The sequence below is a fragment of the Coregonus clupeaformis genome, chromosome 31 (genome assembly GCF_020615455.1).
Source record: "Coregonus clupeaformis isolate EN_2021a chromosome 31, ASM2061545v1, whole genome shotgun sequence".
NCBI classification, from domain to species: domain Eukaryota; kingdom Metazoa; phylum Chordata; class Actinopteri; order Salmoniformes; family Salmonidae; genus Coregonus; species Coregonus clupeaformis.
In genome coordinates this window covers 46,064,603-46,090,917 of record NC_059222.1, presented here as the reverse complement: position 1 = coordinate 46,090,917, position 26,315 = coordinate 46,064,603, and the positions used below count along the sequence as shown (strand labels likewise).

The window sequence follows — 26,315 nt, the reverse complement described above, 5'->3', positions numbered from 1 at the left end:
TTGCATAAACTTAATGTAATTGTCAATAAAAGCCTTTGAAACTTATGGAATGCTTGTAATTATACTTCAGTATACCATAGTAACATCTGACAAAAATATCTCATAACACTGAAGCAGCGAACTTTGTGAAGACCAATACTTGTGTCATTCTCAAAACTTTTGACCACGACTGTATGTTTGATTTTGTAAAACTATTTTGTTAGCTGATTAAAGTGTATGTATTTTTTCTCATGTTATTCATTCATTAGTAACACAACATATGCGTTTGACTCTTGTCTATGAAAACCATGATATGTACATTCACTAGAATGACCTGCTGTGAACTCAGTTGGGAATATTCATTCATTCTAATTCCATGGGTTCTGGAGTTCTCTGAGTTGAGCGATGCACTGTGCTGGATTGTTCGCATATTTACCTGAAACTACCACAAAAAAACTCATTCCTGACACAAAATAAACAATAAAGGTGGATGGAATTTCAGTTTTTAGAATGAACGAAAACTCTCTTCTCTCTTTTTTCTCAAAATTACTAATAAATACACCAAAATAAATGCCCCAAAAGTTCAGGAATGTAAATAAGCGTATCTCACTGTAAATATCCTACTTCTCAATAACTAAATCAGATATTTATTTTAATGTTTTATTTCACCTTTATTTAACCAGGTAAGCCAGTTGAGAACAAGTTCTCATTTACAACTGCGACCTGGCCAAGATAAAGCAAAGCAGTGCGATAAAAAACAACAACACAGAGTTGCATATGGGGTAAAACTAAACATAAAGTCAAAAATACATTAGAAAATATAAAGTACTATGTAATAACTAATGTGTAACTGCTCAATAACTGGGGAACACTTGCAAAAAAAGTATATGCACTAACTGCATCTTCTGGCCTCATTCACCTGGCATGCTATTCACCATGAGTGATGAAATGTTGTGAATGAACAGAGAGTACCTATCAATACGTGGCCATTGTCTTCAGGGCCATTGACAAAGCACACTGAATAGTTGACCAGTCAGGGGGTTTCCAGAATAGTGCCTGTGGCAGTACAACTCTGTCCTTACACAGCGGGCTAAGCCCTAACCAGGATCCTAAGGTAGGTGAAACTCTGAACTTCAGTTTTTATACTGTTATAACTCAACAATCAGTTGATCTTAGTCGCATGTGTGCGAATAGTGCTGATGCACTGTACACTGTGATGACACAACTTGATACAACGTAACACCCGTTACAGCCTGATATTCATACAGATCAATCCTGCGTAAAAATATGGGCTGAATTTAGATCTGTAGTTCTCAGTTATCTCTCTGAAACTTCCTTGCGCGCCTTTGACTCTCGTCAATACGGTAGGTTGTACTGTAGACGCGATGTAAATCTTGACGGAAGCAAGAGGCTTAAATAGTGTCTTTAAAGTCAAATGGCCCACAAAAACAAAGTATTTTAACGTATTGGACTGATTTGAACAATAACGTCGGAACAGGTCATCTGAAAAGTGCATTGATAGTCTTTATCTCGTTGTATCTCTTTGGCTAAAAATAGTCTGTCGCCAAATGTGTTTGAGAATGAATGGATTTGATTGGACAGAGCTTGCACTGACTCGCTAACTTTCGCAGCTGTCAACCACAGTTCAAGTTTAGGGGGAGATTGATGCATCTACGTTTATATATGCTTATTCTATTGCACAATATATTATACAGCTCCCCACCCGGACGTCGTTTGTGGAATTATGAGTAGGCTACATTAGGAAACTAGCAATTTAACTATTACTACGAATTAAGCTTGCTTTAATAGCTAACTAACGGTTGTAGCTAGCCTATAACTCGACGTAGGACAGGTAATCAAGTTCTTCATGTGCTTTCTGTGAACTTTGTGAAGAGGACACAACGTTGCAGCAGTGGCTGACATATTGAACAAGATTCATTGTAACATTCCAATGTACAATAGAGGAGTCCTTGACACAAAGTTGCAACTAGCAAGCTTGTATGCATGATCTGGTAACATGTTAAAAATATCTCATTACCAAATTACATGGAGAAACAACAACTTGTTAACCTGATGAATAATATTTTAATATGCCAAAGAAAATTCAGTTGAAAATGTCTGGTTTGAAAATGTTTGTCTGAAGTATTACAACGACCTCTCCCCTCTCTACCCCAGGTGAGATACGTAGACCTAGCATAATGGCAGAGGCTGTGGCCAATGTTGCCCGGAGAGTCAATGCGACAGTGGAGGAGGAGAAAGATACTCTGGGTAAGTGAATTAAATCCTTTACATACAGTACCAGTCAAAAGTTTGGACACACCTACTCATTCCAGGGTTTTTCTTTATTTTTACTATTTTCTACATTGTAGAATAATAGTGAAGACATCAAAACGATGAAATAACACATATGGAATCATGTAGTAACCCAAAAAGGTGTTAAACAAATCTAAATATATTTTATATTTGAGATTCTTCAAGGTAGCCACCCTTTGCCTTGTACATAAGACAGAAAAGGAAGATACTATTCCCTATTGTCACGAGTGTCAGTGTAATGCGGTGGGTCGAAGTCAGGCGCAGGACACAGAACTCGAAGAAACGTACTTTACTGAGAAATGAGTAAAGAAATACAATACAGAAATCTCTCCACACAGGGAGGAACTAACCCGCTCACAAACGACACACGAAACGAAAACAACCACGCACAAAACACAATGGGAGCCACTGGGTTAAATAGGGAAGGAGTGATCACATAATGGGCAACAGGTGTGTGACAATCAGACAACAGGTGCAACATAGAAACAGAGAACTTAGATCGGCAGCAGCTAGTATTCCGGTGACGACGAACGCCAAAGCCTGCCCGAGCAAGGAGGAGGGGCAGCCTCGGCAGAATCCGTGACACCTATATACTACACTAGTTTTGAACAGGGCCCATAGGGTTTCTGGTTCCAAAGTAGTGCACTATAAAGGGAATAGGGTGTCATTTGGGATGCACTGTATGGAAAGAAATATGTTACTGGATATCTTAATTTTTTCAAGTGGAATTAAAAGCCATTTATAAGCATTTGGCCCGCGGGTGGTTTTATTTGGCCCCCCAAGTGTTCTGAGCAAATGTTTTGTATAATTATAATTTTTAATTTTTTTGTAATGTGGAATTTTCATTTGTTGGACATAAAATACTTTAAAAATACCAGGAAATCAGCTCCAAGTGATTTAATTTAAGAAATCTGTTCCCAAGTATTCCCACGCATAATAGAGAGCCATCTGATCATATACAAATGTAAGCAAGGTTTGAAATGATCATGTTTGAATCAAACTTTATATCTGTTTGGGCTTCTTGCAGTACATTTGCAGTCTAAAAATGATTTCTAATTATGTTCCGGCCACCTGACCATCCACTCCAGGAAAAATAGTCTGGCGGCTGAATCTAGTTGATGATCCCTGATCTACAGGGACACTATATATACAAAAGTATATGGGACACCCCTTAAAATTAGTGGATTCGGCCATTTCAGCCACACCCGTTGCTGACAGGTTTATAAAATCGAGCACACAGCCATGCAATCTCCATAGACAAACATTGACATTACAATGGCCTTACTGAAGAGCTCAGTGACTTTCAACGTGGCACCATCAGCATGACAATGCCCCCGTGTACAAAGGAGGTCCATACAGAAATGGTTTGTCGAGATCAGTGTGGAAGAACTTGACTAGCCTGCACAGAGCCCTGACCTCAACCCCATTGAAAACCTTTGGGATGAATTGTAACGCCGACTGCGAGCCAGGCCTAATCACCCAACATCAGTGCCCGACCTCACTAATGCTCTTGTGGCTGTATGGAAGCAAGTCCCCGCACCAATGTTCCAACATCTAGTGGAAAGCCTTCCCAGAAGGGTGGAGGCTGTTATAGCAGCAAAGGGGGGGGACCAACTCCATATTAATGCCCATGATTTTGGAATGAGATGTTCGATGAGCAGGTGTCCACATACCTTTGATCATGTAGTGTCTCTCCAGCATGTTGAGTCGTACTACTTCTGGCCACCAGATGACAGTAAATGTGTTACCAAAAGTTCTACTTCCAGGATGATATTATATTGTCCTCTCAGCCTGACTATGGCAATCAATTGTATCGTCGTGAAGTTAATTGCATATTTGACATAAGAACCAGAGGGTTGCAGTAACGTTAGATTTGAACAATGATTGGAGGTATGACTGTAAAGTTTATATTGAAAATCCCCTCTTCAATATAACACTAATCTTCTTCAGCTCTAGGCCATGCTTTCTCATATGTGCATCCCAAATACCACCGTATTCCCTATGTAGTGCACTAGTTTTGAACAGAGCCCTATGGGCCTTGGTCAAAAGTAGTGCACTAAATAGGGAATAGGGTGCCATTTGGGATTCGATCATGGCCATTCCTAATTGTTCTCCTTTATGTCTTTAGATCTGTCGAACTGCAAACTGATCAGTTTCCCAGATGGCGTATTCAGGGTCCTCAACAGCGTTGCAGAGAAGATACACATCGTCACGTTGGCTGACAATGAGATGAAGGGAGTTACTGGCAAATTCTTCAAAACCTTCACTCAATTGAGAGGTAGCTATACATGCATACTTCCCCCCCTAACTAAACATGATTTAGTGGAGGGGCCTTTTACATAACACTATCACAAGTTATCAGATTGATAGCCTTAAAGCCTTTATCTTTAAGGTAGCATACGTCTTTGTAATAGCAGCCTAACACTAGCCTGGGGCCAGTATAGCAGCCTAACACTAGCTTGGTGGCCAGTATAGCAGCCTAACACTAGCCTGGGGCCAGTATAGCAGCCTAACACTAGCCTGGGGCCAGTATAGCAGCCTAACACTAGCCTGGGGCCAGTATAGCAGCCTACCACTAGCCTGGGGCCAGTATAGCAGCCTAACACTAGCTTGGGGCCAGTATAGCAGCCTAACACTAGCCTGGGGCCAGTATAGCAGCCTAACACTAGCTTGGTGGCCAGTATAGCAGCCTAACACTAGCCTGGGGCCAGTATAGCAGCCTAACACTAGCCTGGGGCCAGTATAGCAGCCTAACACTAGCCTGGAGCCAGTTAAGCAGCCTAACACTAGCCTGGGGCCAGTATAGCAGCCTAACACTAGCTTGGTGGCCAGTATAGTAGCCTAACACTAGCCTGGGGCCAGTATAGCAGCCTAACACTAGCCTGGGGCCAGTATAGCAGCCTAACACTAGCTTGGGGCCAGTATAGCAGCCTAACACTAGCCTGGGGCCAGTATAGCAGCCTAACACTAGCTTGGGGCCAGTATAGCAGCCTAACACTAGCCTGGGGCCAGTCTGTTTCGGCAAGAGCACAAACAGATCTGGGACCAGGCTAGCCTAATACACCAATATTCTACAAATGTTTGACTGAATGTGTTGAATCTGTGCAGGGAATATTCGGGTAAGTTAGCTAGTGATTTAGCAGTATTTTCCAATACCTTTTCAGAACTGGACTTGCACGGCAATGTGATCACTAAACTGCCAGACGTAGTTGGGGAGCTGGAGCATCTGACCAGCATCAACTTGGCCAACAACAAGTTGTCTGTCTTCCCTGAGAGACTGACGGAGATCCAGTCACTGGAAAGGATCAACCTGGAAGGGAATGATATCACTGGTAAGATGGAGTCAGTGCTGCATTCCCATTCTCTACCCTTCTTCCAAGGATTTAAATGCATTGGATTGGTGTTAGAATTGGCTGGAGGAAGTTAATACCATTGGATTGGTGTTAGAATTGGCTGGAGGAAGTTAATACCATTGGATTGGTGTTAGAATTGGCTGGAGGAAGTTAATACCATTGGATTGGTGTTAGAATTGGCTGGAGGAAGTTAATACCATTGGATTGGTGTTAGAATTGGCTGGAGGAAGTTAATACCATTGGATTGGTGTTCGAATTGGCTGGAGGAAGTTAATACCATTGGATTGGTGTTAGAATTGGCTGGAGGACGTTAATACCATTGGATTGGTGTTCGAATTGGCTGGAGGAAGTTAATACCATTGGATTGGTGTTCGAATTGGCTGGAGGAAGTTAATACCATTGGATTGGTGTTAGAATTGGCTGGAGGAAGTTAATACCATTGGATTGGTGTTAGAATTGGCTGGAGGAAGTTAATACCATTGGATTGGTGTTCGAATTGGCTGTAGGGAGTTAATTGGCTGTACCGTTGTTTAATCCGTGAGAGAAAGTGAGCAAGTGCAGAGAAGTAGGAGAAGTGTGGAGAATCAGGAACCAGACTCTTTTGAACATTCATTGGCTCTTTCTCAATTGTCTAATAATGTGTCATCTCCTCATCTCTCCCACAGAACTCCCCATGGAAAAGTTGCAGGCCATGCCAGCTCTGAAGTGGATCAACTTGAAGTCAAATCCTTTGGACAACAACTTGTTAACTGCCATTCAGCAATTTCCTCAAACATTTGAAATTCAAACTACAACAGACAACTAGGAACTTGTCTTCTTCTAAGATGGACATTCTATCCACACCCAGAGACAATGATGATTGCATGCTGTGCCTTCAGACTTTTTCAATAGTACAATTAATTGCTTTTGATTCTTCAGCGATTCGATTGTTTGGCCTCTATTTCATTACATTTTTCCATCACGTTTGCTGCAAGGGAACTATCAAACTTGAGGCCTCTCCAGAACAGAACATGTGGGCCTACTGTAGTCGCTGCCATTGCTGAAAGTCCATTTGAGGTGGGCTCAGTTGAGAGATGACTAGATGTTGCTGTTTGCACTTTACAGTAGCCTTTCCAGAGCACATCAAGAGCTACACCTAGTACATAGTCCTTATTAACAACGGGCCTCAGTGTTTTCATCACCAAAGGAATGGCAATTAGGTGCTACATATTTTTTTATGGTCTTCAACCTATCAGCATAACTGGAGAGATGTGCTGTCTCTCCTTATGTAGAGGGACATTAAATCAAGCAGTCTGAGTTTACTGTCAACACCCACGTTGTAGCTCACATGCCTCTGTGAATGGATTTACTTTACTCATTTAGAAAACACTGAATAAATATTTTGATTCCAAATTTTATTTCATCAGCTCCTTGGATTAATTTGCTTGCTAAATGTAGTCTATATAGTTTGGTTGATCGTTACAGTACCCATTGTGTGTGAATTTTTAAAATGATTAAATTATCTGTTTTCAGAGCATGAATATTAGGTTATTATCTGTTTTCAGAGCATGAATACCAGGTTATTATCTGTTTTCAGAGCATGAAGACCAGGTTATTATCTGTTTTCAGAGCATGAATACCAGGTTATTATCTGTTTTCAGAGCATGAAGACCAGGTTATTATCTGTTTTCAGAGCATGAATACCAGGTTATTATCTGTTTTCAGAGCATGAATACCAGGTTATTATATGTTTTCAGAGCATGAAGACCAGGTTATTATCTGTTTTCAGAGCATGAATACCAGGTTATTATCTGTTTTCAGAGCATGAAGACCAGGTTATTATCTGTTTTCAGAGCATGAAGACTAGGTTATTATCTGTTTTCAGAGCATGAAGACCAGGTTATTATCTGTTTTCAGAGCATGAAGACCAGGTTATTATCTGTTTTCAGAGCATGAATACCAGGTTATTATCTGTTTTCAGAGCATGAAGACCAGGTTATTATCTGTTTTCAGAGCATGAATACCAGGATATTATCTGTTTTCAGAGCATGAAGACCAGGTAATTATCTGTTTTCAGAGCATGAATACCATGTTATTATCTGTTTTCAGAGCATGAAGACCAGGTTATTATCTGTTTTCAGAGCATGAATACCATGTTATTATCTGTTTTCAGAGCATGAAGACCAGGTTATTATCTGTTTTCAGAGCATGAAGACCAGGTTATTATCTGTTTTCAGAGCATGAAGACCAGGTTATTATCTGTTTTCAGAGCATGAATACCAGGTTATTATCTGTTTTCAGAGCATGAAGACCAGGTTATTATCTGTTTTCAGAGCATGAATACCAGGTTATTATCTGTTTTCAGAGCATGAAGACCAGGTTATTATCTGTTTTCAGAGCATGAATACCAGGTTATTATCTGGTTTCAGAGCATGAAGACCAGGTTATTATCTGTTTTCAGAGCATGAAGACCAGGTTATTATCTGTTTTCAGAGCATGAAGACCAGGTTATTATCTGTTTTCAGAGCATGAATACCAGGTTATTATCTGTTTTCAGAGCATGAAGACCAGGTTATTATCTGTTTTCAGAGCATGAAGACCAGGTTATTATCTGTTTTCAGAGCATGAAGACCAGGTTATCTGTTTTCAGAGCATGAAGACTAGGTTATTATCTGTTTTCAGAGCATGAAGACTAGGTTATTATCTGTTTTCAGAGCATGAAGACTAGGTTATTATTTGTTTTCAGAGCATGAATACTAGGTTATCTGTTTTCAGAGCACGAATACTAGATTATTATCATGAATATAGATCCAAAAGATAAAGTGAATGATATCATGTATTTTATTTGCATTTACAATCTGTAAGATTGCCCTAAGGCACCATAGATCTCTGGTCAAAAGCAGTGCACTATTTAGGAAATAGGGTGCCATTTGGGACGTACACAGGTGGTGAAAGGTCACGCCATGGGCATAACACTTAAGCATGGTCTTAATTGGTCTATCTCTAACTACCAGTCAGCTCCATCTGTTTTAGTTTGAATGAAAAGGTACTCAAAAGCCCTGACATTTGCACCAGCTAATGCTATTATATTGTATCTCTACTACATTATGGAGGAAACTGGGCATCCAAACACTTACCAAGCGAGGACAGTAATGTGTTGTATTTTGAACAGCCTCTGATCTTGTTGTCTTATACAGTAGTAGGGATCAGGGACTTACAAGGAAGCAGTAGGACTATGCAGCAAAGAGATTAGGTTAGACTACCAAGGGCCAATTATAGCTTTCTCAGAGTCTACATTCACCCATGTACTGGGCTATATTTAACTGTGCAGTTATTGTAACGTTGAAGGTAGTTCCTTGTTCACATACTAACACAGAGCCTTATAGGCTTGCCCCCCCACACACACACACTTCTGTTGTCTCACACACACACACACACACACACACACACACACACACACACACACACACGATCAAGCCTGACGTCACCAAGCCCTGCGTTTCCATTGCCTTGAGAGGTATGCACGCCTCCTACGCATACTCCCTCACTCTCCAACCTACGGTCTTTAACCTGCTAGTTAACCTGTATTAGGAGGAGATGGGCTTCCCATTGTCTACTCCTACAGGTAACACACCAACTAGCAGCAGTACCAGGACGCAGACTGGACAAAATAAAGCAGTAGACATGAGCTTCACCATCGAGGAGCGGGGCAAGCCCAACACACTGGACTACAGGGTGTTCTTCAGTGAGTGACCAGCTCTTTCAATACATCAACGTATAGTTTGGTATATATATATACGAAGCTAAAGAATTAGACTGTAGCTGTGTCTAGCTTGGCGTGTGATGAACTAAGCTTTAGTGGTTGTAGCTATACAGCTTGACATGTACAGACTACAGTGTGGCTCTCATGCTACAATATAGGTATCTACAGTGTGTCAGTATGTGAGTTGATGAGTTCCATGTTGGCGTAAGTCCCCCCCCACATTACTGTTAATTAATAATCAGGTGGTTTGAAGTTACCGGAATGTATTAGTACAGTAGTATGTTTCTGATATATACTGTGCATTCATCACTGTGTCTCTCTACACAGGAAATACTGATGGAAAATACGTCTCTCCATTCCATGACATACCGATTTATGCAGATGAAGCTCAGGTATTCTTGTTGGTGTGTGTGTGTTTGTTTGTGTGTGTGTGTGTGTGATTAACCACAAATCATTATTTAATTGTGTTTTTCAATAGAAATGTGGTGCTATCTGAAACAATTGTGTTAACTTTGACTATTTCCTCCAACAGAACATCTTTCATGCTGTTGTTGAGTTAACTCAGACTATTTCCTCCAGCAGAACATCTTCCATGCTGTTGTTGAGTTAACTATTTCCTCCAACAGAACATCTTCCATGCTGTTGTTGAGTTAACTCAGACTATTTCCTCCAGCAGAACATCTTCCATGCTGTTGTTGAGTTAACTCAGACTATTTCCTCCAGCAGAACATCTTCCATGCTGTTGTTGAGTTAACTCAGACTATTTCCTCCAGCAGAACATCTTCCATGCTGTTGTTGAGTTAACTCAGACTATTTCCTCCAGCAGAACATCTTCCATGCTGTTGTTGAGTTAACTCAGACTATTTCCTCCAGCAGAACATCTTCCATGCTGTTGTTGAGTTAACTCAGACTATTTCCTCCAACAGAACATCTTCCATGCTGTTGTTGAGTTAACTCAGACTATTTCCTCCAGCAGAACATCTTCCATGCTGTTGTTGAGTTAACTCAGACTATTTCCTCCAGCAGAACATCTTCCATGCTGTTGTTGAGTTAACTCAGACTATTTCCTCCAGCAGAACATCTTCCATGCTGTTGTTGAGTTAACTCAGACTATTTCCTCCAACAGAACATCTTCCATGCTGTTGTTGAGGTGCCCAGATGGACCAATGCAAAGATGGAGGTTTGTTTCAATACTTGCCTTGAGGTCGTATGATCCTTTGTTAGCTCAATGTATGCACCTTGCACCTTGAAAGAAGCTCTGGTGAGACAGAAGTGATGTTCTTGTTCCACTCCACAAGAATTAGCAATATGGTTTCATGCTTATTGTTTATTCAGTATTCCATTGCAAACACACAGTAAACAGTTAAAAAGTAATCAGTCACTTAATATTTCCATTCATTGGTTTCATGTTAATGATGTATTATTGCACTCAGATTGCCACCAAAGACCCTCTAAATCCATTGAAGCAAGATATCAAAAAGGGGAACCTTCGTTATGTGGCCAACGTGTTTCCACACAAAGGATACATCTGGAATTATGGAGCCATCCCCCAGGCACGTTAACCAGTGGTGTACAGCAGTAGTGCCCCTGTAGCTCAGTCGGTAGAGCGTGGCGCTTGCAACGCCAGGGTTTTGGGTTCGTTTCCCACGGGGGGGGGGGCCTAGTATGAAAAATGTATGCACTCACTAACTGTAAGTCGCTCTGGATAAGAGCGTCTGCTAAATGACTAAAAATGTAAAATGTACAGCCTACAGACTCCCTAGAATAGAAACAGATTGGGGAAATGTATTGAAAGTTGATCAAATTACAGTATAAAAGAAAACACTAATTTGCCCGTCCTTATCAGTACCTTTGTAGCGTGAGATTTGCCTATGAATGATTTCTGAAGCATCTATAGGGTTTATGAATGCTCTTATAACGCCTTTATAAGTTGCAGTTAATTCAATCACTGTTCTCTCAATCCTCTCATCTTTATTTACTGTCAGACATGGGAGGACCCAGGCCACAAAGACAGAGATACAGGATGCTGTGGTGACAATGACCCTATTGACATCTGTGACATAGGATACAAGGTACTGTGCTACAGCTTTATTGAATGGAGTCTGTTTTTATTCAGTGTGTGTTTTTTTTAAGTTGTCAAAGTAACACGCTTGTGTGAATGTACTGTCTTAATTCATAGTCTTCTCATTTAATGTTGTCAATATCTCTCTCTTTCTCCTCTCTCTCTCTCTCTCTCTCTCTCTCACTCTCTCTCTCTCTCTCTTCTTCATTTCCCTCTCTTTGTGATTTTGAGGTGTGCTCTCGTGGAGAGGTGATCAAAGTCAAGGTGTTGGGCACTCTGGCTCTGATCGACGAAGGAGAAACAGACTGGAAAGTCATCGTCATCAACATGGAGGATCCAGAGGCCACCAACTTTAACAGTATGAGGAGGATATCTAATACGTATTCATAATATATGGGATTTATATATTGATTTTCTTTTAGGCCCTTCAGTAGACTAGCATCCTGTCCATGGGGTGAATTTATACGCTACAAAAACAGGAGCAGGTGTCAGTATGTAGTGAGTTGATGGGTCATTCTGGCTTGGACAAGGCTACTTTCTTCCAGAGACCTTAAGACGCTGACGGAACGTCTGTCTGATATTTGATCAGCAGTTACACAGTAGTGGGTGTTTAAATGTGTTTGTGGCTAACAATGAAATGCAAATATCTTCGTGTGATCAATGCAGATATTGATGACGTAAGAAGACTCAAGCCTGGGTATCTGGAAGCTACATTTGAGTGGTTCAAAAAATATAAAGTTCCTGATGGAAAACCCGAGAACCAGTTTGCATTTAACGGAGAGTTCAAGGACCGGGTAAAAATACAGTTTTCACCTGTTTTTACTGACAGTAGGCCTACAAGAGCAATGCCCAATGACAATAACAAGACATTTATATTGATGTCAGTTACTATTTGATTCTTCCTCTAAATCAGGGATGTCAAACATATGGCCCGCAGGCCGAAGGGGGTCCAATCCAGCCCGCGAGGGGGTTCAATCCGGCCCCCACGAGGGGGTCCAATCCGGCCCCCGAGGTGGTCCAATCCGGCCCACGGGTGGTTTGAGTAAAAGAAACGTGTGTAGGAAAACGAACTCAATATACTTTAAAATGACTAAAACCAAATAGAAACTGTGTAGAAATGATAATGGACCTACATTCATACAGTTTCTTGACTGTGTCCAGCTCGCTAATAATCACCTAAATGAAAGCTAGACAGTCAGGGAGCATAGAACATTCCCTAAACCATGGTTAGAGGACTATTTGTAGCAAATTTTGACGCCGTGGAAATATAACCAATTTTCAGTGCGGCCCCCCCGGACCTCGTTGAAGACCGAATGCGGCCCCCCTGGGAAAGAAATGCGTTTGACACCCCTGCTCTAAATCATTCATAGGACAGGGTATTTGTAAACTCAATCACACATAACAGAATAAAACAGTGTATTACAGTACACATTGTTACTCTTTTTTATTGAAATATGGAACATACCAAGGGTGGAACTCTATTCCCTATATAGTGCACTACTTTTGATGGGCCCTGGTCAAAAGAAGTGCACTATAAAGGGACTAAGGGGCCATTTGGGACGCACCCTACTTTCTACTCAGTACAGAGAGTAGTATAGTGGAGGTGTATGCAGATTTTAAATAATAATTTGACATTATTTTTTCCAGGACTTTGCTCTTAAGACAGTCAAGGAAACTCATGAGTTTTGGAAGGCGCTGATCTCCAAAAAGACCAATGCTGGAGATCTGAACTGGTGAGACTGAGATATAGATTTACAATCTCCATGTAATATGACCATCTGTTCAATGGGCTGTCGGTGATGCTGATAACGATAAAGCAAAAGGAGCCATTTTAGTTCAGTCAATGACTTTTTTTTTTTTTTTTACAGAGCCATCCTTTTATTCTCAGCTGAAACAGTTCTGTTTGTGTTTTTCTCCCATTTCCTGTTTCTCGGAACACTGATCCAGTACCAACACCAGTGTCGCAGATAGTCCGTTCTGCTGTTCCACTACTGATGCTAAGGCTGTTGTTGATGCCGTGAGTTCCTTTCACTTATCATACTATTTTGTTTATCATACTAAAACAGCCTAGCTGCAATTTTCATGTGTGCTTGATAGATAATATAGATAATAATGATATTTTTACATTTACATTTTACATTGTATTGTAGGCAGGTGCTTTTGGCCCTGAAGACCCTATTCCCAATGCAGGTGTGTATTTATTTTGTTCATTAATTCCATTGGTATGTGCTTTGACGTGAAATGAATCTTATTTTAATTCAATACACCTGCGATTTATTTACTATCTATATTCAACTTTGTTGGATTTCACACTTACAATGGAACATTTTCTACTTATTTTCTCAGTTGACAAATGGTTCTACGTCTAAGTTAACTGACCCAGAAAGAAGAGCCTTCAGATTGGACCAAAATGCTTTCTCACCTGAACAGAAGAATATACTTGAAAAATTACAGAAACCATTTTTAGTATAATTACAGTTTCCCATTTTTTGTATAAATTGTGATTGATGCTTATCATCTTAACATGACAACTACTCAACCCAAGTAAGCCTGCTCATTATGTTTATTATGTTTCCCAGGTACAAATAGACATTTGTAACAATATGACCTTTATAGTCTGTCTAAACCTATACACTTTACTCTGTCTTGCATCATGTTGTTTGATACTGAAACCTGAAAATGGTCATAAATCTGAAAATAAATACCATCACCACACCCCCCCTCCTCCTGTTCTGAGCATGGTCTTTACTGGTATCTAGTGGTCATGTATCATAATGCAAGCCTTATAACAGACATGAGAAAAGCTGTTTAAACAGGTGTGTTGAATGTAAAGAATAGAAATGGTTTCTCTAAAGTTGACTCTTACAGGCAATCACAGCATGAAAATAACTGCTGAAGAATCACTCATCCAAGACTCCTCCACTGCCAAGAGGAAAAGATGGGCGCTACTAGATGAAACGTCTATATATAATGCTTATAATATATGCAGAGGATTTGAGGTATTTTATGGGAAAGGTAGGTGAAAGGTGAGCGTCATAATCCTGTTACAATAAGCTCCCACACAGCAGGCGGCGCTAGTGCGCCACTAGGATGGTTAGGTAGTTCCCCAAGTCACGTCGAAGAACAATACAATCAGCTGTTCGTTTATCGAATCCGCTAAAATAAAATCTACACAAAGCTGTCATTGTCGACAGGGAGAGGTAAGATTTGGCAGCTTTATTCAAAATATTCAGTCTTTTATATAGTTACATAACGTTACTTGTGTTCCGTCATACCTTACTTCGAAATGGAGAGCTGTCTGTCTGTGAGTCCTTAGTCCACATGAGCCCAGGGTTTTAGCTAAGCTGATAGCCACGTAGCCGAGCTAGCTAGCTAGCTAAGTTAGCTATCAGCTGGCGCTAACTAGCATGCTAGGATAAGAAAATACTTGTATTGTTGTTGACAAACCTAAAGCTGGCTAGCAGCAGTAACAAGTGCATTTGCTTATGTAAAGAGAGCCTGTAGCTATCCATATAGTCATGATGCACTGTCAAAATGCTGCTGATCCAGTGAGACAAGTTGATCCCGTCTTGACAAGTTGTCAGTGTGTTTGCTAGCTAGTTAACTTCCCGATTGTCTTCTTCCTTAGGCAAAGACCACTGAAATGTCATTCCTCTTTGATTGGATCTACAGAGGCTTTAGTGGTGTGCTACAGTTTTTAGGTAATCTCTGACTTGACTTCAAATGTATTGTCAGTATAACTGCATGTCACAATGAGTGGTGTGTGTTTCCAACTCAAAAGTTAAATTATCAATGTACTTTCCCAGGGTTGTACAAAAAGTCTGGGAAGCTGGTTTTCCTGGGGTTGGATAATGCTGGTAAAACGACCCTTCTGCATATGCTGAAAGATGACAGACTTGGACAGCATGTGCCCACATTGCATCCAAGTAAGCAGCATAATTTCTAAGTATATTATTGGGTTGTTTTAAGTTCAGTAAATGGAGTGAACACAATGTCAGTGATTTAAATGTGTTTTGTTTCTCCTTGAAGCATCGGAAGAGTTGACAATAGCTGGAATGACATTCACCACGTTTGATCTGGGCGGTCACGTACAAGGTAAGACTTAGGCCTAACTAAGTTGGCCACTGCGTCTTTCTAGGGTTTGGTCAGCATCTTGAGACATTACATTGTCTTTCTAGGGTTTGGTCAGCACCTTGACACATTACATAATGTGCTACATCTTCTGTCTCTTTCACAGCTAGAAGAGTTTGGAAGAACTATCTGCCGGCTATCAATGGAGTTGTCTTTCTGGTTGACTGTGCTGATCATGACCGCCTTACAGAATCCAAGATCGAACTTGATGTAAGTCACTTCCATTGCGCACAATGGGCCTCATTTATCAACATATTCATTATGAAAAATGCATACACAAAACCCACACAGTGAGGCAGCAATCAATGCAGGTTAGTCCAGGACACACAACAATCATTCTCACTGTCCCATCTCTGTCTCATTACTCAACCTCTTTCCCCTGTGTGTGTGTGTGTGTGTGTGTGTGTGTGTTCAGGCTCTGTTAGCAGATGAGACCATCCTCTCTGTGCCCGTGCTGGTCCTGGGGAACAAAATAGACCGTCCTGAAGCCATCAGTGAGGGAGGACTGAGAGAGGCGTTCGCTCTCGATGGTCAATGCACTGGAAAGGTAAGCAATCATAGAGATAGACATGGCCTATGGGATTTGTATATATGGTACGTCGTTATATTTTTTCTTAAAGGCCATTTCAGATGAGTGTATAACACAACTACCGTGTGTGTCTGAATTATATGTGTGTGGTACAGTATTCATGTTCTTTAGGTATGCGGTAGAAAATGATAGTGGCACTCCAGTCTATTTTCACCTCATTAAACACCTGATTTACTTAACAAAAGGCACATCTCAATAGGTGGTCCAGGTATGTTATGACATGGCACAAGTGTGTGTACATTACTGTATTTATACTTGGGATAATGTTTTTCAACTGGAAAAGTTTTAAAAAAATAGCTGGAGTGGTCTTTAACCGCTGACCTTGTGTTCTTCTCCCAGAGTAATGTGTCATTGAAGGATCTGCAGGTACGACCTCTGGAGATCTTCATGTGCAGTGTCCTGAAGAAGCAGGGCTATGGAGATGGCTTCAGATGGCTGTCACAATACATCGACTGACATCTTGGCAGCGGTTCTTTTACTAAACGGGACTCCCATCTTTCTGGGGGAAATGAAGAAGAAAAGCTATACAAGGAAATGTCCCTTATCTTCCAACCCCCCTGTGGAAAGATCTGAAGCTCCCAATGGTCAATAATCAGCTTTCTGATTGAGTCAATTTCAGCATTAATTGGTCAGTTAGAAACCTTTCAATCTATGCAAACTTTTAAAAGTGGTTCATTGGTCACAAGATTCAAGATCGGTTTGCGTTTAATATTAGTCCATTAATTAAGTGTAATGTCAACCCATTCCCTGGCATGTAATTAGAGTATCCAATTATATCCAACGGATTTGATCATATCTGCAATTCAAGCTGCAGTATACGGCAGATGATATGTAAGAATGTAAAAAACTTTATAAGTTATACTGTGAACTTTTTAATTATTTCTGAAAAATGATGGACCAAGTAGTTGTAAATGGAATAGATTATAAGGATATTTGTGTGACTGATTTATAAGGATATTTATGTGAATGGTGGTGGTACAATGCTTGTTGCTTGTACATAGCACTCCTACCTAGAATAAGATGTCATATCACTAAGAGGACATGAAAGACAATAGATAGACTGAGCATGATTATTCCCCCAGACCAAGTTCCAATGCACCGAATAGAGCGGCGCAAATGTTGTCTGAAGTTTAGGGGCTGGGGTCCATTTGACCTGATTCTGTTTAGATACATGGGCTGCGTCCCAAATGGCAGCAATATTCACTATATATATATATAGTGCACTACTTTTGTGCCAACTTCAGAGAACCCATACTTTCTGTGCGTCCCGGTCAAAAGTAGTGCACTAAATAGGGAATAGGGTGGCGTTTGGGGTTTGCATCCATGGGGGTTTTGAGATCAATTGTAATTGTCCGTGCAGCTATTGCCTTCAATGCACTCAGCCAAAGACGTATGCAAACTATTTTTGCAAGTGACTTTGGGATGTTTACAAATAATAGACCTGGAGGGGGTTATAGTGGCGATGTAATGTTCATCCTACTACAGTTCAACGAATGAATGGCTATAGTGGCATGATATGCAGGTACATTGTAACAGGCCAGAACAAGAGACCGCCATTGCCATCATTCCAATGGTATGCAGCAATAAAGCGGAATGACCATCAGTGGCCACTGCAATGCTAATCTTAACAGAAGGCTATGCTACTCTACTAACACAGCTCTGGCAGAGGTGTCGTTGGAAAAAAAATATATATATTGGGTCCCTATTCAATCAGGTCTGGGTTAAAAATAGATATATTGGACCCTATTCGGTCTGGTTTTAAAATAAATCCCACTTGCATGCTTGGAGTGACGTACTACTCAAGGAAACACCAGATAGCCTGGGCACCAGTTTGAATAGGGCCCTTGGTCTTTGCCTGGTCCTGGTCGCAGACCTGGGTCATGTTCATTAGGCACCAAACGGATGAAAACGGACTGAAACGGGGAAGGACTTGGACAATGGAAACACTCATTTTCATTTTCAGTTGCAAAATGTTTTAATGTTTTCTGTTGCGGGCCCTAAAATGAACACGTCCCAGATATTTCTAGGCCTACTAGTAAATCTTCTCTGTCATTCTAAGTCTCTGTCATTTGCAACATTTCTTATTATTTTGATGTCGGGGTCTATTTAATTCAATCTGAAATGGCCGTCACTGACATATTTTAGTTGTTCGTTTATTTATCATCAGAATGAACTAATGGGAACAGGTACTTCCTGCCATGTAGGCTAATACTGCCTTATAGTTTAAATAGAGGGGAGAGTTTCAGCAGTTTGATTCAGCCTTTTGTTGATCTAATTGTCACGTTTCCTGTCTGCTGTGTAGGTCATTGTAGAAATGATTTATAATGTCCATGGTGTGAAGTATTGGCTGTGTGATTCAGACAAGTCTATGGTTGAAATGCTGCTGGTACTTCTTGACTATCTGTACAATGATATGAGAGTACACCTGTAGCTCTGAATCTCTGGGAATAACAGCCTTTGTATCAGCCAGTGTTGGGCTCAGTTCCATTTCAATTCATAAACTAAACTTATATTCCAATTTCTCTCAGAGCTTTTTAATGAGGAAAAATTGAATTGGAATTTCAGTTTCCTACCTGAATTGAGATGGAACTGACCCCAATGCTAAATATCAGTATTTAACTATTGAGTATCATTAACGTTTCTGTATTCATTGTAAATAATGTATGATGGTCTCTTTCTTTGTACAATTAATGTCCTTGGGCTGACAACACACGCAGGGTGTATCCCAAATAGCACCCTATTCCCTATATAGTGCACTGCTTTTGACCAAAGCCCTATTAGCCCTGGTCAAATGTAGTGCACTATATAAGGAATAGGCTGTCATTTGGCACGCAGACATTATTACTGGAGGTATTTATGATAACTCCGATCGTTTTAATGTGAGAAATTCCATAAATATTTTTAACAATCAATCCTCAGTTGTCATGTTTTGTTGTAGGGCTGTAGATGTATAATCCAGGCACTTGTCATCTCCCGTCTGGATTACTGCAACTCGCTGTTGGCTGGGCTCCCTGCCTGTGCCATTAAACCCCTACAACTTATCCAGAACGCTGCAGCCCGTCTGGTGTTTGACCTTCCCAAGTTCTCTCACGTCACCCCGCTCCTCCGCACACTCCACTGGCTTCCAGTTGAGGCTTGCATCTACTACAAGACCATGGTGCTTGCCTACGGAGCTGTGAGGAGAACGGCACCTCCTTACCTTCAGGCTCTGATCAGACCCTACACCCAAACAAGGGCACTACGTTCATCCACCTCTGGCCTGCTAGCTCCCCTACCTCTACAGAAGCACAGTTCCCGCTCAGCCCAGTCAAAGCTATTTGCTGCTCTGGCACCCCAATGGTGGAACAAGCTCTCCCACGACGCCAGGACAGCGGAGTTACTGACCACCTTCCGGAGACACTTGAAACCCTACCTCTTTAAGGAATACCTGGAATAGTACACTGCTCACAAAAATAAAGGGAACACTAAAATAACACATCCTAGATCTGAATGAATGAAATAATCTTATTAAATACTTTTTTCTTTACATAGTTGAATGTGCTGACAACAAAATCACACAAAAATGATCAATGGAAATCAAATGTATCAACCCATGGAGGTCTGGATTTGGATTCACACTCAAAATTAAAGTGGAAAACCACACTACAGGCTGATCCAACTTTGATGTAATGTCCTTAAAACAAGTCAAAATGAGGCTCAGTAGTGTGTGTGGCCTCCACGTGCCTGTATGACCTCCCTACAACGCCTGGGCATGCTCCTGATGAAGTGGCGGATGGTCTCCTGAGGGATCTCCTCCCAGACCTGGACTAAAGCATCCGCCAACTCCTGGACAGTCTGTGGTGCAACGTGGCGTTGGTGGATGGAGCAAGACATGTTGTCCCAGATGTGCTCAATTGGATTCAGGTCTGGGGAACGGGCGGGCCAGTCCATAGCATCAATGCCTTCCTCTTGCAGGAACTGCTGACACACTCCAGCCACATGAGGTCTAGCATTGTCTTGCATTAGGAGGAACCCAGGGCCAACCGCACCAGCATATGGTCTCACAAGGGGTCTGAGGATCTCATCTCGGTACCTAATGGCAGTCAGGCTACCTCTGGCGAGCACATGGAGGGCTGTGCGGCCCCCCAAAGAAATGCCACCCCACACCATGACTGACCCACCGCCAAACCGGTCATGCTGGAGGATGTTGCAGGCAGCAGAACGTTCTCCACGGCGTCTCCAGACTCTGTCACGTCTGTCACATGTGCTCAGTGTGAACCTGCTTTCATCTGTGAAGAGCACAGGGCGCCAGTGGCGAATTTGCCAATCTTGGTGTTCTCTGGCAAATGCCAAATGTCCTGCACGGTGTTGGGCTGTAAGCACAACCCCCACCTGTGGACGTCGGGCCCTCATACCACCCTCATGGAGTCTGTTTCTGACCGTTTGAGCAGACAAATGCACATTTGTGGCCTGCTGGAGGTCATTTTGCAGGGCTCTGGCAGTGCTCCTCCTGCTCCTCCTTGCACAAAGGCGGAGGTAGCGTTCCTGCTGCTGGGTTGTTGCCCTCCTACGGCCTCCTCCACGTCTCCTGATATACTGGCCTGTCTCCTGGTAGCGCCTCCATGCTCTGTACACTACGCTGACAGACACAGCAAACCTTCTTGCCACAGCTCGCATTGATGTGCCATCCTGGATGAGCTGCACTACCTGAGCCACTTGTGTGGGTTGTAGACTCCGTCTCATGCTACCACTAGAGTGAAAGCACCGCCAGCATTCAAAAGTGACCAAAACATCAGCCAGGAAGCATAGGAACTGAGAAGTGGTCTGTGGTCACCACCTGCAAAACCACTCCTTTATTTGGGGTGTCTTGCTAATTGCCTATAATTTCCACCTGTTGTCTATTCCATTTGCACAACAGCATGTGAAATGTATTGTCAATCAGTGTTGCTTCCTAAGTGGACAGTTTGATTTCACAGAAGTGTGATTGACTTGGAGTTACATTGTGTTGTTTAAGTGTATAAAGTAATCCTTCTACCCCCCACCCCCCCATAAAAAAAATAAAAATTAGTGGTTGTCCCACTGGCTATAAGGTGAATGCACCAATTTGTAAGTCGCTCTGGATAAGAGTGTCTGCTAAATGATGTAAATATATTGCAAACGCTACAAATCCACACTTCTAATCTACACGTGATATTAAAGTATGTTTGAGACCAGCATTATTTGCAAATACTGTATAAATACGCAATTAACTAAAAGTATAATCTTCGGTGCAGGGCTGCTATCAAGTAACTTCCAAAGAGTTCATTACATTTTAACAGACGCTCTTATCCAGAGCGACTTACAGTTAGTGAGTGCATACATTTTCATACTGCCCCCCCCCCCACCCCACCCCATTCTTTATCTAGTTCACCCTATGGGCCCTGATCAAAAGTAGTGCACTACAAAGGCAATAGGGTGCCATTTGGGATACAGACGAAGATGGCAAATCTCACTTTGAGCCTGTACATTATTTATCTGCTTCCAGAGCGGTATCCTCTTCTGCCTGTCACACCACAGGGACAACAGTGGCTCAGCATCTGCCGTGTCATGCCTTTAAATTCCCCCAGAGGGGAGAAATCCATGTGCGAAAGGGTGCATCTCAGTAGTGTTCTATGGTTTACGTGGCTTTCACCTGTGTCTTCAGCACCCAGATACTTTGCTGTTGAGACCACTGAGCTATGGTTGGGACCACTGAGCTATGGTTGAGACCACTGAGCTATGGTTGAGACCACTGAGCTATGGACGGGACCACTGAGCTATGGACGAGACCACTGAGCTATGGTTGAGACCACTGAGCTATGGTTGAGACCACTGAGCTATGGTCGAGACCACTGAGCTATGGACGAGACCACTGAGCTATGGACGGGACCACTGAGCTATGGACGAGACCACTGAACTATGTACGAGACCACTGAGCTATGGTTGAGACCACTGAGCTATGGTTGAGACCACTGAGCTATGGACGAGACCACTGAGCTATGGACGAGACCACTGAGCTATGGACGGGACCACTGAGCTATGGACGAGACCACTGAGCTATGGACGAGACCACTGAGCTATGGTTGAGACCACTGAGCTATGGACGAGACCACTGAGCTATGGACGAGACCACTGAGCTATGGACGAGACCACTGAGCTATGGTTGAGACCACTGAGCTATGGTTGAGACCACTGAGCTATGGTTGAGCCTGTTGAGAGTGCAGTTTCATGTCCTGACGTTGGGAGGCAGCTTAGGACCAATGAAATGAAAACCTGTCTCCACGTTCAGCTCTGACATAAACTTCCATTTTAGGTCATAGAGACTTGAAGTAAAGAATCCTATAATTATCCTTGTTTGTTAGAATTTTTGTAACTATCCATTGTCAGTAATTTTGTTGATCATATACATTATGCATCACTATATATTCTGACTCTCCAACAGATATCACGTTAGAAAGGATTCAGATATTTACCTCTCAACTCTTACTAAAATTGCAACAGGGAAGGTATTTGTAAAGTAGTACTGAAAAAGCTAGAGGTTTTGGGCCCAATGCCTTTAATAGTAAAGTGCTCAGCCTAGAGGTACATTCATGTTCACTATAACGTGCAAATACTAAAAACAACTAAAGTGATGGGGGTAATGATGAAAACACATGGTAACAATATACTCATGGAAAACAATCTAACAGTGAAAATTCAAGTATACACGCAGAACTTCAAGTAGCATACACATCGTTTTATAAACACCAAAATAAAGATGTAAGTAGCAGACTGAGAATAGAACATTGACTGACACATTCTTTGAAGTGATTTACAAAGTTCCATAGGTAAGGTAGTGTCGGCGTCCCAAATGGTAGACTATTCCCTATATGGCAGACTATTCTCTATATAGTGCACTACTTTTGACCAGAGTCATATGGGCCCTGGTCTAAAGTAGTGCATTATATAGGGAATAAGGGTGCCATTTGGGACGTAACCTTGGTGGTGTTGGTTGTTGGGACAAGTAATATACATTCTACAAGTTCTGAGTTTAAATAATACAATAGGTAACAAAGGTCCCTTAGCAGTTTCATGAGAGATATTAGTAGTCATTGTGTCTATGTTAATCGACATAATATTTTAAAGGTTTATAGAGAGCCGAGAGCCGTGTACATCAGTATACCTTTAGTAATATAGTAGCACAAAACCTTCCTTAATAACAACCCTGTTTCTAAGTACTGTATTTATCTACATAATTCAGGAAACACATTGACTATTTTGACTAATTATCCAATGAGTAACATTACTTTTGACGACATTTTGTCAAAATCTAAATGAGAAATATGCTTCGTAAGAAACGATTAAGAGAAAATAACAATTTCTCTCAGTGGTGGAATCACCCCCTAAAGAGAGGATTCATCCCAAATGGCACCCTAATCCCTGCATAGTGCACGACTTTAGACCAAAGCTTTATGGGCCCTCATCAAAAGTAGTGCACTATCAAGGGAATAAGGTGCCATTTCTTCCCGCTAGTCTTGTTGTTTCGCTTCATAGATCATTGCTACAGGATTTATATACGCAGCAACTCTGATTTTGGCAACATAACCACGTACTGAACCATTTTCCACTCAATCTGTTCCATTTTAGCAGAACTGTGATTTCAATATCCAAGCAATTGTTCACAGTGGAAAATAAATGTATAATTTAGATGCGTTTCTGACAGTAACAGTTGATGGACAGATAGATTACCCGACGATAGTACTCTATGATGTCGCTAGATGCTGTTCTTCAGAAACCGCGAAACAGGACGCTCTCTTGCTCACAAAACAGAAAAGAATGAAGCAATAATTCACATATTTAAGACAAAAACTAGCAATCTCACCACTGTACCGTGGGCCCCTCACCCCTCACCCCTCACCTCCCACTCCCCATATCCACAGGGGACAATACAGACAGAATTCCATAACCCGCCCCGAAATCCCCAAATCTTTTTCTGTTCGGAGAGAAAGATGCTTGCGTCCCAAATGGCACCCTATTCCCTATATAGTGCACTACCTTTTGACCAGGGGGTCCTATGGGCGTCCCTATGAGCCCTGGTCTAAAGTAGTGCACTATATAGGGAATAGGGTGCCATTTGGGATGCCGCCTCAGCCATCATCCCTGCAGTTGTAGGCCAGTGGATTCGTCGCGACCAGGCTCTCCGTTTGTGTTCAGTTCTACCAGATGTATCCTCCGTCGTCTGCCTCCCCCTCTTCCTCCTCCTCCGCCTCTTCTCCGTTCTCCTCCGCCTCCTTCTCCTCCTCATCCTCCCATCCCACGCCACTCCCAAAACCTCCAGAATATCCCACCAGCTCATCTGGAACGAGGGATGAAATGAAAGGATTATTTCTCAGTTAACAATTCCTATGATTTCATGTGACAAAAGACACAAGGTAACATACAGTAGAATGTTTGTAGGTAGTTAATACTGGTACATATTGCAGTCTCTCCTTGTCCATAAACTGCTTTCAGGGTAAGGAAAGAAATTTGTATTTTTTATTTAAATTAACTATCCCTTTAATACTGATTAAATTCAAACAAACCACACCACACCGCCATGGCCTTCCCACTGCTCTTGACTGTTCAGTGCAGTGTGATGTCCGCACAGTGCATTTGTTTCAATCTTGGTCTTATTATAAGACCAAAAGCCATTTTGTTTTAGCCCTATACAGCCCTACAGCTCTATACAGCCCTATACAGCCCTACAGCCCTATACAGCCCTATACAGCCCTACATCCCTACAGCCCTATACAGCCCTATACAGCCCTATACAGCCCTACAGCCCTATACAGCCCTACAGCCCTATACAGCCCTACAGCCCTATACAGCCCTACAGCCCTACACAGCCCTACAGCCCTATACAGCCCTACAGCCCTATACAGCCCTACAGCCCTATACAGCCCTACAGCCATATACAGCCCTACAGCCCTATACAGCCCTACAGCCCTATACAGCCCTACAGCCCTATACAGCCCTACAGCCCTATACAGCCCTATACAGCCCTATACAGCCCTACAGCCCTATACAGCCCTACAGCCCTACAGCCCTATACAGCCCTACAGCCCTATACAGCCCTAAAGCCCTATACAGCCCTATACAGCCCTACAGCCCTATACAGCCCTACAGCCCTATACAGCCCTACACAGCCCTACACAGCCCTACAGCCCTATACAGCCCTACACCTCAGCCCTACAGCCCTATACAGCCCTACAGCCCTATACAGCCCTACAGCCCTATACAGCCCTATACAGCCCTACACAGCCCTACACAGCCCTACAGCCCTACACAGCCCTACAGCCCTATACAGCCCTACAGCCCTATACAGCCCTACAGCCCTATACAGCCCTACACAGCCCTATACAGCCCTACAGCCCTATACAGCCCTATACAGCCCTACAGCCCTATACAGCCCTACAGCCCTATACAGCCTTATACAGCCCTGCAGCCCTATACAGCCCTACAGCCCTATACAGCCCTACAGCCCTACAGCCCTACAGCCCTATACAGCCCTACAGCCCTATACAGCCCTATACAGCCCTACACAGCCCTACAGCCCTATACAGCCCTACAGCCCTATACAGCCCTATACAGCCCTATACAGCCCTACAGCCCTATACAGCCCTATACAGCCCTACACAGCCCTACAGCCCTATACAGCCCTACACAGCCCTATACAGCCCTACAGCCCTATACAGCCCTACAGCCCTATACAGCCCTACAGCCCTATACAGCCCTATACAGCCCTACAGCCCTATACAGCCCTACAGCCCTATACAGCCCTACAGCCCTACACAGCCCTATACAGCCCTATACAGCCCTATACAGCCCTACACAGCCCTATACAGCCCTACAGCCCTACAGCCCTATACAGCCCTATACAGCCCTATAGCCCTATACAGCCCTATACAGTCCTACAGCCCTATACAGCCCTATACAGCCCTATACAGCCCTATACAGCCCTACACAGCCCTACAGCCCTACACAGCCCTATACAGCCCTACAGCCCTATACAGCCCTACAGCCCTATACAGCCCTATACAGCCCTACAGCCCTACAGCCCTATAGCCCTATACAGCCCTATACAGCCCTACACAGCCCTACACAGCCCTACACAGCCCTACAGCCCTATAC

General features: G+C 42.5%; 4 protein-coding genes across 9 annotated transcripts in view; 3 read left to right on the top strand and 1 right to left on the bottom strand.

Moving 5' to 3' along the window:
* Positions 1–995: 995 nt before the first annotated feature.
* On the top strand, positions 996–7,042 carry lrrc20 (leucine rich repeat containing 20). 6 transcript variants are annotated; one of them, XM_041836070.2, is made up of 5 exons: positions 996–1,093; positions 2,155–2,247; positions 4,421–4,570; positions 5,457–5,624; positions 6,311–7,042. In XM_041836070.2, the coding sequence occupies exons 2-5, from the start codon at positions 2,178–2,180 to the stop codon at positions 6,448–6,450; spliced, it is 528 nt and encodes a 175-aa protein (XP_041692004.1). In that variant the 5' UTR covers positions 996–1,093; positions 2,155–2,177; the 3' UTR covers positions 6,451–7,042. The 6 variants fall into 6 exon arrangements, with proteins under 6 accessions (XP_041692004.1, XP_041692006.1, XP_041692005.1 ...); XM_041836072.2 differs by lacking the exon at positions 996–1,093 and adding an exon at positions 1,297–1,343; XM_041836071.2 differs by lacking the exon at positions 996–1,093 and adding an exon at positions 1,354–1,477.
* A 2,031-nt stretch (positions 7,043–9,073) lies between these two features.
* ppa1a (inorganic pyrophosphatase 1a) lies at positions 9,074–14,161 on the top strand. Its single transcript, XM_041904222.2, has 11 exons — positions 9,074–9,369; positions 9,715–9,779; positions 10,514–10,567; positions 10,821–10,940; positions 11,373–11,459; positions 11,681–11,807; positions 12,116–12,243; positions 13,097–13,182; positions 13,397–13,466; positions 13,600–13,639; positions 13,796–14,161. The coding sequence occupies exons 1-11, from the start codon at positions 9,222–9,224 to the stop codon at positions 13,816–13,818; spliced, it is 948 nt and encodes a 315-aa protein (XP_041760156.1). The 5' UTR covers positions 9,074–9,221; the 3' UTR covers positions 13,819–14,161.
* A 401-nt stretch (positions 14,162–14,562) lies between these two features.
* Positions 14,563–19,081, top strand: sar1aa (secretion associated, Ras related GTPase 1Aa). Its single transcript, XM_041836065.2, has 7 exons — positions 14,563–14,649; positions 15,078–15,150; positions 15,256–15,375; positions 15,479–15,544; positions 15,687–15,790; positions 15,996–16,127; positions 16,509–19,081. Exons 2-7 carry the CDS (start codon positions 15,093–15,095, stop codon positions 16,623–16,625), a joined length of 597 nt encoding a protein of 198 aa, XP_041691999.2. The 5' UTR covers positions 14,563–14,649; positions 15,078–15,092; the 3' UTR covers positions 16,626–19,081.
* A 3,618-nt stretch (positions 19,082–22,699) lies between these two features.
* Positions 22,700–26,315, bottom strand: part of LOC121530810 (testican-2) — an 86,208-nt gene continuing 82,592 nt past the window's right edge. Inside the window, exon 12 of the mRNA XM_045209905.1 lies at positions 22,700–24,501. Within this exon, the coding sequence (XP_045065840.1) occupies positions 24,362–24,501 (140 nt within the window). The 3' untranslated portion in view covers positions 22,700–24,361. The remainder of the gene's footprint in view (positions 24,502–26,315) is intronic.